Source organism: Tamandua tetradactyla, chromosome 1 (assembly GCF_023851605.1).
Source record: "Tamandua tetradactyla isolate mTamTet1 chromosome 1, mTamTet1.pri, whole genome shotgun sequence".
NCBI classification, from domain to species: Eukaryota; Metazoa; Chordata; class Mammalia; order Pilosa; family Myrmecophagidae; genus Tamandua; species Tamandua tetradactyla.
In genome coordinates this window covers 104,877,545-104,895,628 of record NC_135327.1, presented here as the reverse complement: position 1 = coordinate 104,895,628, position 18,084 = coordinate 104,877,545, and the positions used below count along the sequence as shown (strand labels likewise).

The 18,084-nt window shown below is 38.1% G+C and overlaps 1 protein-coding gene across 1 annotated transcript; it reads right to left on the bottom strand.

Moving 5' to 3' along the window:
- Positions 1 to 12,300: 12,300 nt before the first annotated feature.
- FERD3L (Fer3 like bHLH transcription factor) lies at positions 12,301 to 12,792 on the bottom strand. Its single transcript, XM_077157891.1, has one exon. The coding sequence runs from the start codon at positions 12,790 to 12,792 to the stop codon at positions 12,301 to 12,303; it is 492 nt and encodes a 163-aa protein (XP_077014006.1).
- Positions 12,793 to 18,084: the final 5,292 nt, after the last annotated feature.

Genomic DNA, 18,084 nt, shown 5'->3' with positions numbered 1-18,084 from the left:
TATGTGTATGCAAATTTGAATATATAAAGCATTTTTGGATCACATCATTTTCTAATATGTCCTTTTAAAAAGTAAAGTAAATATTAAACATTACATAATTCTTATGTATCTACATGCACATACACACACGTGTATATATAGTAGTTCCTATGGGGATAAGTAGTCCTGACTAGTCAATAAATGTCTTAAAGAATCAGTATGTTACTGTAGCTATTTTAATTGCCCTTATATATAAATATTATACATAGATATGAATTTTATATAGATATGAATTATGAGTGAACTTAGTTTTGTTTAAGAAAGAATCCCTCAACATCTGAACTGAATTTTCCATTTCAGTGCCAATGATAGTAAAGGCATATTCGCTAAGAACTTTTTTCAATTCTTAAACCCTGAGTATTTGATGGTAAATGTAATCTTCATACTTCTCATTAATTTCAATTTCCCTTTTTTTGGGGGGAATGTCAGCAAAATTGTCTGATTGAAGGTAGATTGAGAAGTGGGAATCAATCTTTTTCTAAAAGCCTATATACTCAAATCCCAAAGTTTTAGAAACGCTTGAAACTGGGCAGCCATAAAGCTTATCAGTGACAATGAGCATTAGCTTAGCCCTAATCGTGTGTTTTCCTGCAGGCAAATTCTCCATATAAAGTACTACCTATAGTAATTCTACAGAGTATTAGAAGGGATGGATTACTACATGCAGCAACAAGGATGAATCTCACAAATATAACATTAAAGGAAAAAGCTAGACACTAACTAATAATTTAATTTAATTAAATTTCCCAGCACAAAAGCTGGGAAAACGAATCTATGCTATTAGAAGTCAGGATACTAGATATCCCTACAGGGCATGGGGACAATGATTGGAAGGAATCACAAGGGAGAAATCTGATGTGCTGGAATGTTCTTTCTTTTTTTTAGAATAAAAAAAGGAATTATAAAATATCATTACTAAGCACCTTAATTGCCTAGGTTTAATGTTTTACAATTAAGAAGGCAAAAGTATTCACGTAGGTGGCAGCTTTCCACACCAACTAAAAGTTGAGCTTACAAATTGTATTGTGTCGTTCTTTAATTTCAGGTATTTTTATTATTTTTCTGATTACAGAAGAAAGTTAGAAAACTTGGAAAATACAAATAACTACCAAAAATGGCCAGTTATCCTATAGCATATAAAAACAAACATCTGTATCTATAGATTTAACAATATGCATACATACACATGTATACTCATACACATTCCCATATGAAATAGAAGTGAAATCATGCCTTACATATTCTTTTATAAAGTGCTTTTTTACTTTTCAGTTATTAAAAACATCTTTCCACAGCATGTACTGTTACTTTACATCAGCCTTGCAATGGTTGCATACATTTAAAATTAGAACTCATTTTTTAGTTGTTTACGTTATTATCTGCATTTGATATGATAAGCAACGCTGAGATGATTATTTTAATCCAATCTTTATACATATTCTTGATTATTTCCTTAGGTTAAATGCCCATAAGTTAAATATTTGTGTTAAACTATATACAATGATTTAATATTTTTAATTCATAAACAAATAGTACTCCAAAGATTTTTTAGTTTTGAACAATTCAGTCTCACAATAATTCACAGACTTTCACTAGCAAATTGAGAGTTCCTGTTTACTTATACCCTTGCTAACACTCGATATTTTAATTTTTAAATATTTGAGAGTCTGAAAAATCAATGATAAAAATTATTGTTAATAAAAAATTATTAAAATTTGCCTTTCTTTGGTAAGCATTTTGTTTGAGCATTTTTATATGTTTATAAGCTATTTTTTCTTTAAAAAAACTATTTAGTTGGCATCTCCAGTACTTTTTTGCTATGTTTTACCTTATTTTATCCATTTAATTGCTATCAATACAAGATTAAATTATATGTTAAGGCTATTAACCAAACTTCTTATACATTGCAAATATTTGCCCAGTTTGCTCATGTCATTTTTAAAATTTAGTTTCCATTCAAGTGTTTTAAAATTGTATGCAGGCAATAAATAAACATTTTTCTTCAATGGTTTCTGCCTTTGAAAGCCCCCAACTCATACTATTTAAACAAAATATAAATGGTGACCTGAATAAGTTACAGAGCTAGAGTTCCTTTAATAGTAATTATGTAATTAAGCTTAGAATAGACACATACCCAAAGACATACAGTTTCATGTAATTGTGTTTCATGTAATACATTTTTCCTTGAAGTTTTTGAACCCGTATGGTTCCCCTAATGCCTTAGAGTCTACAAATACTGGAATCTAAACTGTCATTTCTCCAAAGTGCCAATCTGGACCCAATCTTATATTAAGTCTTATTTAGATTATCAGGAATTTAACAAAAGTATAACACACTCAGCCAGTTCACTTAAAGCCTTCGGATTATTTATTTATTACAATGAAGCTAAAACCATGTAGCCAAGTTATAAGAATTCACAAGATGTCATGATGTGATAAAATACGGCTCAGATCTCTCCGCGCAGAGTCAAGATTCAGATGGTATTCTTGAATCCTTCTTAGCTCCTTTCCTGATATGCTAAATTACCTGAACTTCATAGACACTCTTGAATATCTCCAAGAGGAAGTTGCTCTGTTCTCAGGGAAGATTCTGTTTTTCTCATTGAGTCAATGGTCCTCATCTAATCAATGAGTGTTCTGTAGGTTTCCTGAATAGCAATTCCAGACGTTTGCTTTTCTATCCCTGACTGGCTGCTGGTCCTAGTAATTATATTCAGGTTTAATATTCTTATGTTGGACCAAGCCTCAGTCAAGAACTGGGGTAATTCCTGAGCTTGTTTTAAATGTACACTTATCAATGCTCACTTAAATACCCATTTCAGTGATAAAAGATTGAGATGTTCAGCAATCATTAACATTGTGCCATACAAAGTCCTCAAGAAAGAGATCTTTAGTACTAAAAAAGAATGAAACTCCCCAGGCTCAGAAGAAAAGGAAGAAAAGTCAAACTCTTTTAAGGTTTGAGCCAAGAGGAAAAAAAAGATATGCACCATCTATATGAAAATACATGCAAAGATATTTTCTAATGGAAGCATTTTGCATGATGCATGTTTTCGTTTATATGAGCCGTACAGTGGGAGACAGGCTCTGAGTGCAGAAGCAGAAGTTCTACGGGTGTCCCAGGCAAGGCCCTGTGCTTTGGATTGGGGTGTTGTACATGTTTTTGTGGTGATGTAAACTGGGAAGACTTTGTTGTGCTTTGTTGTATAATGCCTTGAGTTCTAGGCATTTTTTCAGCCTGTTTTATGTTAACTTTAGGAGCAGTTGATTGGATTTGATGAAAAGTAGTACACTCATACAGCGTAGGAAGTTTAATTTGTGGTTCTGTCATCTCGAAACAAAGTGGCATCCAATATGTATTTTAACTGAGCCCATCTGTTCTAATTTTAATGGACTTCAGTGAGATTAGGCAAATGAACAGTGATGAAAGAAATGGTGTGGTAAGTTCAACAAGCCCTGTAATTAAGGAAACCACCTCTAGTCAAATGCTTTTTACCTACATTCACCAAATATTTTGCCAAAAAATGAACCCATGGTCAGAATATTTGAAATTGGGTAGTTTTCTTCCAAGTCAGAAAAATTTTAGTAAATTTCAGAAGGCCCCGTACCCTACCATCAACTCTCAAATATGTCACTTGAAGTTGAATCAAAGCTTTTAAAAAGGAACAGGATGTTAAATAATTCTCCTTTCAACTTTCTAGGCAAGAAGGAAAAATTATCAAATAAAATACTAGATATGAAAAATGTTACCTATTGTTACATGTTGAGAGATTATGTGCAACTAAAAGACCCACCTTATCTTTCCAAAAACTGATATTTAGATAGCATATAAATCGATATCAAATCATACAAAGCTTTTCAGAGATATTGTGTAAATCCACTAGCATCAGAGTGCACAAACTGTGAGTAAAGAGGAGAGGTCAAGTGCCACACTTTCAAAGACTGTGTAAATGGCAGAAATAACACAGGATGTATAAGGATGCTCTTTGTTAGGCATGTTTCTTCTCTGCTTCTCTAAAGAGAAGTCTTTTCTCTCTTTCTCCTGAAACTTTCCTGGGTGAACAGGGAATCCTATGTCTCTCCGGGCCAAGTCAGCCAATCATGGTTGACCTGAATGATACACAGCTGTTCACATCAGCTGAGACAAAGCATGCATAAATGCTCAGTACCTGAGGCAGACCTGTTCCCCAAATCCTATCCCCAATTACTACCATCAGTTTATCTTTCAAGATAAACTTACTCAAAAATAAAATTCCAGAGGACTTAGCATTTGAGCTACCTTTTTTTAATAAGAAAAACTTTTTAGGAAAATTTTAGAGATTTTTTTGGACTGTAGGATTTAGTTTCCTTTGTGGCAATCATCTTGCTAGAGGATTTAAGATTCTGATGACATGTCATGGACGAAACATTACTTTTTTTTGTATGCTGTTTGGCGGGGGTCACATTTCATTCTTTTTCCATGTGAGTACCCCGTTACTGCAGCACCATTTGTTGAATTTTTGTTTGTTTGGTGTTTTGTTTGTCTGTTTGGGAAATGCGTGGCCAGGTTTCCCTCATGGCAGGGAGAATTCTACCGCTGAACTACCCTTGCACTTTCGAAGCATTATGTTTTTACGATTTGTTTTTGGAAAGCACTTCATAGGACAGTGGCTTAAATTGGGCGCAAAATGCCATGCTATATTAAAAGATTCTGGTTCTGTTTCGAAGCAAGGTAGACTAATATTTCTTTTTAAAATGTGTTCTGCTCATGAGCCATCTAAAAGACTGGATTATTATTTTGGTCTATAAACGCATCCAACATTTTGAAATACCATAAACAACAATAGCAACATCGTTTAAACATTTAACTTGTGTGAGGCACTATGCTGAGCACTTTAAGTTTAAATAACTCCGTTTATTATTTCTATTTTACAGATTAGCTTCCGAGGTGCAGAAAATTTTAGGTGAGTTATCCAATTTAATAATTTGCAGAAATAGGATTGAAACTCCCCCAATAATACAAATCCAAAATGTCAGCATGCGGCAAGGGACCCAGCTCAGACAGCCAGTTCTTGGTTATGACTTTTGCGGCAGAGTTGAAACTTGAGTCTCAAGTTTTATTCCAGGACCCACGGGATATCATGAACAAAGCTTTGGTTCCACTTTCATGGAACACATGAAGAAGAATTGTGGAACATAATATGAATCAAGTATTTGTGAATGATTAATTTACATTGATATTTATATGGTGCTTTATAGGTTCAAAGGATTATTATAGTAATTTTCTGGCTTTTATTTTCATTTTTTTTTTACTTCTTATTTTGAAATAATTATAGATTCATAAGTTGTTGCCTAGATAGTAACGGGAGGTTCTGTTGTTCTTCACACAGTTTCTCCATTGGTTATATCATATATAACTACATTACAACATCAAAACCAAAGTAGTGTGACATTGTTGGTGTAAAATGACATAGTTCTAATGCCATTCCAGAATATATACAGATTTGTGCAACTGCCACTACAGTCAAAATACACAGCGATTCCAATAAGATTTATCTGATTTTAAATAATTAGGAAAACATATACTTAAAAATAGTATCTGGGCTCCTGGCAAGGAAGCAGTACTCTCCCGAATGAAATCAGATACATTTCCCCTTTAAAGTGATTTACCTGCACTTTCTTTCTCACATGTGGTATTGCAGTGGCAGGTTAAAGAGGGAGTTTTGGTTCCCCTATCCATGTGTAGGCTGTGTATTGCTCCATTTAGGAAGATGCATAGACTAGGACAGAATGCTGGCACTCATATTCCAGGATAAAAATTATTTTGGGTAAAAGAATCCAACTCACTTTTTTTTAAAAGCAGTCTGGCTCTTTATAGAATATATTCTTGCATTCTTTTTTTTTTTTTTTTACCAGTGGTGGTGAGGGTGACACTTTGTTCACAGAGTTTTCATTGCCATGAAATTGTGAAGGATGTAATAATTATAACAATGATAATGATGACAATAGGCATTTCGGTAGAGGCTGCCACTGCATGAGTGCTTAGTATTCACCATTTACCTTGCATGCATATTTCAGGCAATCCTCATAATGGCCCTGTGTGATGAAGGTAAAGTCAGTTGCCCTAACTTAACCAGCATGATGTGACATACCTGTGATTCAGCCCACTTCTGTCAAACTCCAAAGCTTCTGTTTATAATCACTATGTGCATCAAAAATGTTTGTTTTTCTTTTCTTTTGGAAGGATTAGACTGAAGCCACCTGAGGAAAATTGTGTCTTTAAAATACACATAGAAGATTATTTCAAAGCTTCTTCAAAACCTTTCCCCAGCAATTTACCCACTTTCATTGAAGAGCCTATACCCTTCCATGACACAGTAAGTTCATGGTCACATCCTGAGTTCCAGCAAAGATGAAAAATAGTTGCTCATTTTTCCACAACACTTCTACTGGAATATAATGATGATATAATGTTCTACAAATAAACTTGATCCCTAAGAATTTGGTCTCTAAAATCCTTGACAGTGTATAAATCTTACTCTTACTTCTCATGAACTGGTTGAGTTTGGGAAAATTCCATAGTGTGCTCATTATTATGGGGTAATAATAAGGTCTGTATTTTAGGAGTATTATGAAGATTCAAAAGTTACATAAAGAGCTCAACATGATGTTTGGAAAGCATGCTGTTATGTAAACAAGCAATGCAATAAATAAATTATTATAGAAATTATTACTATTATTTTAGGATTACTACTTCTTCCAGATCTAATAATCTAATTATCTGGTTGATTATCTTGGGACCATTTCTAATTTATCCAACATTTCACTCAACCTACAGGATTCAAAATAGATAATCTTTCATGATCTTCCCAGTAACAAATATAGCTCGGCGATTTACTACCCGTGAAATCACAAAATTATCTGCAGTAAAATAGTAATGCTACCATGCATTAATTCATTCACTCATTATTCTAACAACACGTATATGATATTGCCTTCTTTTGTTCAACAACTGTTTGATCTATTTCATATTCTCAAAGACATTTTTCCTCCTTTTTGAAGACTGGAAATCATAAAAAGCTGTCCATAGCAGCTGCTTTGAGGTCATCTACATTTGTTGGCTGCAGGTGGAACTCTCCTCCACAGAGCCTTAAACAGGAGGTTGTAAAATCGGGCCTTTGAGGGAGCCAGACCATACCAGCGTTTTGTATAATATATCATCCACAGAATGTACTCAGGTGCTTTTGATCTTTGAAGGCAATATCTTTCAAAGTGATGTGGTGCTTATATGTAATTGTCAGTTCTTTTTAGGAATCCTGGTATCAAGCTGATTTCAACTATGAATGAATGAAATTTTAAGACGGTACATTCTTGATTCAATATAATTGAGAGATTCTAGATCTTGTTGAAATCCAGTTGTGAGGATCAAATAAGAGAAAATACGTGAATGGTGCTTTGAAAGCAATAAAGCACGGGGCAACCATAAGGCATTTTATTACGGTTTCTATCTTATTGGCCAAATTCTTGATTTTACCGAATATTAACATTTTTTGCCTTCTGTCAAATTAAGGGTGGGATTCTACCAAATATTAGCAATAAAGGGTATTTTAAAATACATTCATACTTTTCTTCATATTTCCTTGTTCATTTCCTTTAAGGAATAGGCAAAGAATGAAAATTCAATGTTACAGAGAAAGTTGTGGAATTTCATAGGCTTTGGTTTATAGAGATTTGAAGAAGTTTTTCCATCTTTCTGGTATTTTATTCCTGTCAGATTGCATTGCTTCTTTCCTTTCCTTCTCTTCCTCAGCCAGCTTGGTTTTGAGCTTTGGATTCAAAGAAACCCCAAAGTCAAAACAAAATGGTCAGAAATGCTGATTCTTATTTTGTAACCTTTTTTAGTCCAGCATTCACAAGAAAAGAGGGTGCCAACTAGAAACTGGGCCTAGCTTCACCCTAAATGTTGGCAAACTTCAGGAATCTTTGAGCGAACTTGCACCAAGTTATACATACATAGCAAAATTTTAACACTTTTCTAAAAACCTGTAAAATATAATTTAATAAAATAATATCAATCTATAAAAGGTAAGATAAGTACTTAACATTCAATATTAATCTGCCAGGTTATTTTTAGTAAAAATTAAAATAATAATCTAATTTATCACATATTAAAACCTCATCCGTAAATGTAATTAAGTCTCTTCATTGCCTTTGAAGTTTATTTTTAAGATTTGTAATTAAGAAAACAAACTTATACTAAAAACTGTGCTCATCACACTTCATCTCAGAATTATTATAGCCATGTTATAAAACTTCCACAATAGTGTTTTTATAATAAAAATGCTGGCAAATGTTACAATAAACACCAATCCAAGGGATCTAATTGCCTGTTCATGCAAGAATTATGCACATAATTATAATATTTGGTTCAATCTCCAGTGCTATTTTGCCAAAATCTACTTTTGTATTAGGTAACTGTAAAAGAATATCAGCTGGAATGGCTGCCTGCTGATGGCAAGTATGCCTTATTATTTTTAATTTCTTTGGGAATCCTGGTTATGTCTTTCAAATATGATTTCATTTAGACTTATTTTGGTTTACAAGTCTGAATACTAATAGTAACCTGATAGTTATGAGGAACTTAGTTTAGACCAAAAGCAGTTTTCAAGTCGGTAGAGATGTATATGAATATATTGCCTCCAGGCAATGTCTAAAATGGTATTTAGATTCCAAATGTCCAAATTACTTTAAGATTTCAAAAACCAATTATTTTAGGTTGCCAGAAGTAACTGACACCATGAGGATTTCTTCTTAACTGGTGGCAGTGAAAAGCTAATGTCCAGTGATATTTCTATCAATGTTGATTTAGAAGGTAAAGAGTAAGACAATTTTAACATTGTATGTGCTATATACTTAAACACTTGTATTAAAAAGTTGCATTGACTCTGATAAGCAAGCCAGAGAAATTACATGTGAGGAATATGTGTACTCAATATGTGAGTGCCTTAATTTGTAATTTATAAATTAACCTTTAAATAAAATAGGTGAACTCCAAAAAAAAAAAAAAAGTGCATTGAATTCATGGATCTAACACTGGGAAACCTAAAACAATCACATTACTTAAAATTGAATGTTAAAATATGAACTGTCACTGGATCAAATTGTTGATCACTTTGTCTTATCTTTATGGATGATGTGCTATAAGGAATAGATCAATGGATCTCTCTTCTGCTTCAATTTATTGAATTCTGATCGTTCTACTTCAATTTATTCTATTAATACAGTTATTTCATTTTGGGACAGCTTCTAAACATGTAAAATCTTTAAAAAGGCAAAGCATGTATAGCTGCCACAGTTTTAAGACTGGTGGATATAATTCTTTGAGAAACAATGGGGAAATAGGCTTCCATTTGGAGGCTCTTAAGTAAAGTGTACTAAGTTGAAGAGCTATCCATCATAAGAATAGTGTGCGCTTACTACGAATGTAACAGAGGGGTCAGAGCAGGATGGAGAGTATTAGGAATGATAGCTGGCTGTATTCACTTGTCAGGACCCAGTAATTTTCAGGGTCCTTTGCCTATATAGTTATTCCTGGGTTCCAAATTTGGTTCTTTCAACAAATTATTAAGGATTCCAAGATGTGAATCAATTTTAAAAATTTATTCAGCAGTTATAGATGAAATGAAATTCCATTTCCAAGAAGACCTAAAGTGAAAGAAGAATGGGGACCTTCAGTGTCTTTGTCAAATTTGAACCCATCTAGACTATTCTGTACAACATTAGCACATTTCTTTTATTGAATGAATGATGGATCAGGTAGCTAAAGGTGAGGGATTGATGGAATCATTAGCGCCTCACAGAAAGTTAGGAGCAGAATACTGTTTGATTGTGAATTGAGAAGTATTTGTTCTTTCCTTTATCATGTTGAAATAAGTAATTTTTAGGCTATCCTTAAGGATACAGATGTAAAGTCTGGGTAACCAAAAAGTTGTTTAAAAGAAGAGAAAAAAAAAAGAAAGATAATGAGTAATTTTAAATTATAAAACTTAGGTAGAGATCTCTGTCTAATCACTTTAGTTCAATAAAAGTGCTAGAGAATTTTTAAAAATGCACTTCCTGGTTTTGTGGTTCTTTTGTTTTGTCTGGTTACATTTTTCTCCTACCTGTTTATCTTAATGTTCTTACGGCAGAGATGGAAAAATTCCTTCAGAAAAAAAAAACATAGTCAAAAGTAAGAAAACCTCTCTCTGAAGAGAGCACGAATCCAGCTGGTATAGAAAGGACAACTAGAAAAGTTTTAAATTGTTAACACTAAGTGCTGAAGATGGTGCTGGGAAATAGGCAAATTCCTGACTGGTAGGAAGGACAGTGAACTGACAGCGCCCTTCTGGAAGACAATCTGGCCATTTGTATCCACAAACTTTAATGTTCATTTGATCCAGATATTTCACTCTTAGGTATCTAATATCAGAAGATTATCTAAGGCAGAGAAGAAATTTATCAGAATGTTTTTTTCCAGCATAAATTTTTAAAAAAGAATTATTTTAGCCATCTACCTGTAAAGGATTGGGGTCAAGTACATGATCCACTGATATAACAATAAAATACAGTGATCAAAATCATGCTTTGAATAATATTTGAAGTCAAGGTAAAAGTGCTCATTCTAGAATTCCGAGTTTACAAAGAACAGTATCCACAAGTATTCCAAATTTGTTAAATATTTTGAATTTCATCTGCATATAAAAAGACTAGAAGGAAATAGATGAAAATGGTTGTGTGGAAATGTGGGGTGATTTTAATTTTTTTAAACTTTTTTTTTCACATTTTCTACAATAAGCATAGATTACTCTTTAATAAAATGGATTATATTTCTAGAAGTATGACAGGGAGGGCTGTGTGGTTACATGTATGCACTCATTGAGGGGCCGAAAAACTGTTGGAATAAAACTGAAGATTTATCCTTCAGGATTACTGAATTTACAGTTGGATAGGCATTATTCCTTCCGGTTCCTCTCCTCACTTACCTGCTCCTTTTTTGGAGGACTTTTGTTCAGGTACTGTCAGGTCACTAGACGAGGAATGCAGGATAGCAGATGGGCCAAACTGCAGACCGCCCCTCGGTAGGTCCCGCCTCAATCTCATCTCATCCAAGGTGTTTTGCAAAGCCGAAGAACTCCTCTGATCTTTTGGCTTTTCGCTCCCCTCGTCTCTAGACGTGATCAGAGTAAGTGCGCGCTCAGGTGGCGCTGTGCTCGACAAGGCCCGGCCTCTCCCCGGGCGCGCCAGGTGGGACCTGGCAGACAGAGGGCGTTAGCCACCCTAGGGGCACCCACCCCCGGCCCACCCCGGGAGCGAGGCCCGCGCTCTCACTCCCTCCTCCCCGTCCCTGATCCCACCCGGGCTAGGAGCTACGGGAGGCACCCGAACAGTGCTGACGGTTCTGAGCCGCTTACCCCTCGCGAGGGCCCTAAGGGGTCCGCCACCCTCGTTAGAGGCAAAGCCGCGATTTGCACTCCGGCGCAGGTACCGAGAGGGCCAACGGGGCGGCCTGGCGACGTGCTGAGGTCCTTCTGGGGTCATCTGGGTTGTAGTCCTCCCCACTTTCCAGCCCAGAGAACCACATCCTCACCCCCTCGCAGACGAAAATGGAGGAGGGAGAGAGGGAGAGCGAGAGAGGGGTGTCCTTCTCAGCAGTCCTATGCCTTAGCCCGTTCCCTTAATCCCCTTTCTTCCTTCTGTCCCTCTACCAGTCCCAGAGCACCAAAGGAAAGACCGGGGCCCCCCCAGCCTCGTAAAGACTCCCCACCCCCGGACCTCCGCCCGGGTCGCCTGGGTGAACCCCGGGTCTCTTCAGGGGCGCGGGCCGGGCGGCGCGCCTACCCGGGATGGCGCGGCGGAATCTTGAGGCTTAAAAAAAAGGAACTTTTACTTTATTGTTTCCTATTAATTTCTTTTTTTTTTTTTTAAGCGGAGGGGCGGAGAGTCGGAAAGGCTGCCTGTTGCGTTGAGGAGTAGCTTCTTACCCACCGGGCCCGCAGAAGCTGCCGACCTCGACGGCCCCATGGCTGAGATGCACGCGCCCTGCCCTGTTCCGGGCCCCTCCATCCAGGGCGAGCGCGGCTGTGTGAACTCGACAGCCTGCCCTTCGCGAGGCTGGGGGGTTACAGTCCCGCAGCCGAGCTCCTGCGAGCACCTCTCCTCGCCTTCCAGCCTCACCCAAGCCGGGGCCTGAGCGCCGCCGCCTGCGCGCACCGCACCCCACGAGGGCAGCCCCCGCCCCGCCTCAGCGGGGGCCCTCCTTCCCGCAGCTCTCCAGGAGCTCGGTCATGAAGGAGATGTAGACGATGGCTAGGCGCAGGGTCTCGATCCGGGACAGCCTCTTCTCGTAAGCAAAGGTGGGCACCTTCCTCCGCAGCTGGTCGAAGGCCTCGTTCAGGTTAAACATCCGCTTCCTCTCGCGGACGTTGGCGGCCTGGCGCTGGGCGGAGGTGATCACCCTTTTCCTCTTGGGGCGGCCCAGCAGGGAAGCGCCTCTCCCGCGCTCCTCCTCCTCCTCGTCCCCCTCGTCTACTTCGCCTCCCTCCTCCTCGGGGCCCCCCTCCTCAACGCGCGCGGGCCTCCTGCGCCTCACCGCTCGGAACGCGAGGGCCGGGTCCCCAAAGGGGACCCCAGGCGCGAAGTCGCAGAGGAGGGGACCTCCGGGGGAGGCCAGGGACAGGTCTGCGACGAAGTCCAGCACAGTGGCGTCCACGCAGCTCTCGGGATGGGCCGCCATGGCGTGGGCTTGGCCCTGCGTCTCATCGATTTTCTAGCAGGGAGGAGCGAGGCTGGTGGTGGGCTTCTTACCAGCCTTGAACGCGATGCGGTACCATCACCAAAGGGCCAGAGGACATTAGAATTTATAACCGAGTTAATAACAGGATTAGTCGCTCCGACAGCGAAGGCTCCTATTCTCGAAGCTGATGGGAGAAGACAAGCCTGAGCCCAGAACGGGGGCACGCGTGGAAAACTCAAAGGGACAGCAATCCACCGTTCTGCAATCCTGTTCGCTGCGCCACCGGGGAGAGTTCCTTCTTGGCAACAACCCTCAACTCTTACCTGCTGTGCTATTTGTGTCTCTCCTCACCTCCGCAGCCAACTAATGTTCATCAGGCTCCTTATCTCGTGTCGTTCTTTAATTGAGGTTCGTATTTTCAATGCGAGGATATTTTCCACCGCTCTGGCTTCTCCTTGGCTTCGGGCTAGGAGTCCCGAATCTTGCCCCACGAAGCTGCCAATGGATGTGAAACAAGTGCATGCTTTTAATGATGTCCTAAAGGGGGGCCCTGCCTGTCAGGGGTCACCGAGAGCTGTTTGCCCGGTATCCCAGTGCAGCGGCTGCTGAAAGGCAAGACCTTCCATTAGCCTAAGCAAGCACGGCAGGGGGCCAGGCGCATTCCCAAGAGTCGCCGTTGGAGCCGGCTTTCTCCTTCCTGAGCATCGCAAATAGCTCTCTTGCCGAGCTACAAACCCTGACTTCCAGACTGTTTTGTTGCAATCAGCCTAACAATTGAGATACTTGACTTTCTTTTCCCTATTCTTATCTCCCACTTCTGTAGAGGATTTTCTTCCAAGGGCAGAAGTTATGTCGTAATAAAGTGAAAAGTGGAAGCTCAGAGCATTTACTGTGAACGTGCTTTACTGTATAATACCAGCGTGGGGGACAAAGCAAACGCTCCTCACTCCCCCAAACAAAACCAGTTTCAATCTCCTTTCAAAAATGCAGTTTACCCTTTGATAAACAAACGAGTCCATTAGCTCAGTCTGCTGAGGAGTCTTTCGACTTTTAAATAACTGATCCAGTATCTGCGAACAAAGTATTATTCTGACACTTCCCGTCTGGCTTATTTTCCTCATTGATTTGAGCAGTAGGACTTAAGAGCAGAAACTAGTCTTCATTGAATTCTACTTAATGGAGATTTTTGGCTGTCTTTAGATCACTTTTGGAGGTGAAAAAAAGGTTTTAAATTGGTATATCAAGAATGGAATTTTACCGACCTCATATTATCTCCAAATTTTTAAGAAAGAAGGGTTCTTTTTTGTTCTCCCTTTTTCAATATTGTATTTATTTAATTATTCAAGGTAAAGTTTTTTAGGAAGTAGACATAGAGCAGAATGGCATATTGGGAAACAATTTTAAAAGGGGATTAAAAGGAATGGCCTAAAAAGATGATTGTAGAGATGCCTTGGTTCAAGAACAAATCACCAAGGACATTTTCCTTATTAAGGAGGGAAATTGTGGCTGTGATGGTTTGGTTAGTACATTGGACAGCTCCCAGAACTAGCCTACCCCAGAATAGGTGCGCACAAGTCCCTTTCTTCTTTCTAGCTTGGGGGTGTGTAATCAGAGCAGTATCACCTTGGTGTATTCTTCTTCTCTGCCTCCGTCTTCTTCCTCTTCTTCCTCCTCCTTCAACCACCCAATTTTGCGTGTGCTTTCCCTCCCTCTATTGTCCTTCAGTTCATTTTCTCTTCTCTTGCTTGAGTTGACTCCTCACTCTCCAATTCGTGTTGTGATAAATTCAGGCAAAGAAGAATTGGCATTTCTGCTCCTTAAAGATGATAATTGGAATGAGGTCTTTAGTTATGATTGCTTATTTAGTTTTACTTAATTTTTTTGCAAACAGAATACTGAAAAGTGAAAAGTTACAGGAATTTCAAGAGTGGCTAATGGGAGAATGAATATTTGTTTTGACAGGAAATAACATGCTTTACAGCTCTTTTTAAACTTCATGTGGTATTAAAAATTTGAGCAAATTTTATAGTTTTTTAGTTATGTCAAAGTTTTTTCCAGAGACAATTTTTTTCTTTAATCTACTTATGCATACATAAGTAGATTAAATACCTCAGTTGAGTGAAAATCTCCAGTTCTGTAACAAAGTACAGTAGGACACTTAATGAAGAAAAACATGCTAGAAATTTAAATGTAAAATTTAATAAAACAGGGGTCAGAAGCTATCATGAAACTCTAAAGAAATCATTTTCCTAGGCTAAAATCCTTAATGATTTTATCCAAGGAATATGTATTTCAATAATCTATCACAAAAGAAACTGTAGCAAAATTGATAGAATCAATACCCAGGATTAGGTTGTAATATTAACATTACAATATTAGGTGACCTAATATTGATAAGAGAAAAATGTTTTAATAGATATGGTTGTAGCAATAAACTACATTCTTTTTTATATCACCATAAAATCCAAAATAAACACTTTTGTTTTTATAACAATGATTTCAATTTATTTTATTATATGAATAATGTTGACACAATTATTAAAATCTAAGTTGTTATAACAGTTAACTCATTTTTTCTTTATCTTTGATTATATAACAGAAATAAATGAAATTGTTGTCTTTACTTATTTCTAAACGTCCACTTTCTTTTTAAAAGACTTCTGTGGACATTTGGTTTCACATCAGTATACCCAGAATATTAGTGTACTTTTACAAAATATTAGGTGATTTAAAATAGTTTATCTCACGGAAAGAGACATTATTTTCATTTCTAGACTTGAAAGATAAGAAAGAAAAGTTTTTTTAAAGAAACTCAACCAAGGATCAAAGGAAGCTAAATTCTAATTGGACTCCTCTGGGCTCTAGGCCTATACTTTATAATTATTCTGTCACCTACCTGAAGCCTTTCAAAAAGAGAGTAAGCAGGCAGAAAATTGATTGAGAACACATGTGAGAGAACATGTGTGCACTTTTTCGGGAAAAGAGGTGAGAGGCAAGAGGCCCCGACACTGAGGGGCAATTTGCTTTATTGCCTAGCTTTACTTATTCCGCCTCTCTTCCTGCTCAAGGCTCTTTCTCCTACCATCCCTTCCTCCAGGGTGGTGCCTGGTGGTAGATGGTGCATTGGGGTGGGGGTGGGGGGGTGGGGGGGTGGTGAGGGGGGTGGGGGTTGGTTGGCTCCACCCTTCTCCATGGATGACTTATTCAAATAGGGATGTGGTTTAACATTGTTCTTCTCAGATAGATCTTTCTACTTGAAGCCTGACTGCTTCTGTGAATTTAGCCTTTGCTCAGTCAAGCCACTGTCCTAATTCTAACGCTACTGCTTTTCCGCATCAGAGACTTCTAACTCCCCTTATTTTTTTTATTACTTTTTTAATTGTATAATATAACATATATACAAAGCAAAGAAAGAAAAAAGCAATAGCTTCCAAGTTCTCTTCAAGTAGTTACAGGACAGATCCCCAGTTTGTCATGGGCTACCATACCATCATCTCAGATTTTTCCTTCTAGCTGCTCTGGAACACTGGAGGCTAGAAGGAATAAATATATATTTTTTATTATCACAAAGAAAATTCCCCCCTTTTCTGTGAAAAATAACTTATTTACAAAAAAGCAATAAATTTCAAAGCATGGCTCAACAATTAATTGTAAAATGATTTCAGAGTTTGGTATGGGTTTCCAATTCCACAATTTTAGATTTTTACTTCTACCTGCTCTAAGATACTGGAGACTAAAAGAAATATTAATATAATGAATCAGCAATCATGTTCGTTTGTTAAACCCTACCTTCTGTATTTAACTCCACCATCACCTTTGAGATTTAGAGGTATTTGGGCTATGTCTAGTCTAAAATTTTTCATGTTGGAAGGGGCTGTCAATAATGTGGAGTAGGGGGATGGAACTAGTTGATGTTCTGGAGAGGCGGGGCCCCTCTAAGTTTCTGGTCCAGCGACCATTCTGGAGGTTGTAGTATTTTGGAATGTTACCCTAATGCATGGGACCTGTATAGTTCCTTATGTAATGCCCTAGGTATTCTTTAGGATTGACAGGAATGGTTTTGGTTTGGGTTTGGCAAGTAATGATATGTGGCAAGGTCTAACTGAAGCTTGCAAAAAAGTAACCTCCAGAGTAGCCTCTTCACTCTATTTGACTGATACCTTATTTGGTACACTTCTTTTCCCCCTTTTCGTCAGGATGGTGTTGTTGATCCCATGGTGCTGGGGCCAGACTCATCACTGAGAGTCATCTCCTATGCTACCAGGGAAACTTTCACCCTGGGGTGTCATGTCCTACATAGAGGGGAGAGCAATGATTTCACTTGCAGAGTTGGGCTTAGAACTTGCACACTTGCAGAGTGAGGCCACATCTGAGCAACAAAAGAGGTCCTCCGGAAATGACTCCTAGGCATACCTATAGGTAGGTATGTACATAAACTTCGAAAGAGTAAGCCTCAAGATCAAGGGCTTGGCCTATTGATTTGGGTGTCCCTAATGTTTGACATAGTATCAGAACTTTCCCCTGTGGTAAAGTTTAATACTTCCATATTTTTTCTCCATCCCTTAAGGGACTTTGCCAATACTTTTTTGATTATCTGTCTAATGTATCCTAGGATGTATCCAGGCATTGCATTAAGCTATACGGGATTAAAAGTCTCATTCTTATTCTGGGCTCCCTGTGTTTTATTGTTTAAATGAGCTATCCAGACAGGTTGAGTTAGATTATATGATACAGAAAATTTAGTTCTGGATAAAACAAGCCTTTCTTCCTCTGGTCTCAAAGAGTAGGTAAGGTTCTAAAATACTGATTTTAGACAATGTCTTCCTTACCCCTTTGTTCTGAATTACCTTAATCCTGACCTGATTGGTTTCATTCTTATCTCTAAATATCAGGTTATACATATATAAAACAACTGCTCAAAATCCAGAAACAATAATTACCACTCCAGACTAAATGTGACTGCTGTACGAGTTTACAATCTAGGCCCCTGTTTCCTTATAGGCATTTTCTAAAGGAGACTGTATGATAATTGCTCTTTGGTTTCACGCTTATTTTGCCTCACTGAATGTCACACAGGTTCATTCACAATGTTGAATGCCTTGCAACTTCATTCCTTTTTGTAGCAGCACAATATTTGATCATATGTATACACCATTGTTCGCCAATCTACTTCTCAGTCTGGGCATCCGTCAGCCACCTGTGCTCATTAGGCATCATGTATAGTGCCCAAAGTCCAGAGTCCATCAACTTTCTCAATTTTAGGTAATTTCATTGTTTTCAAGAGAAAGACAA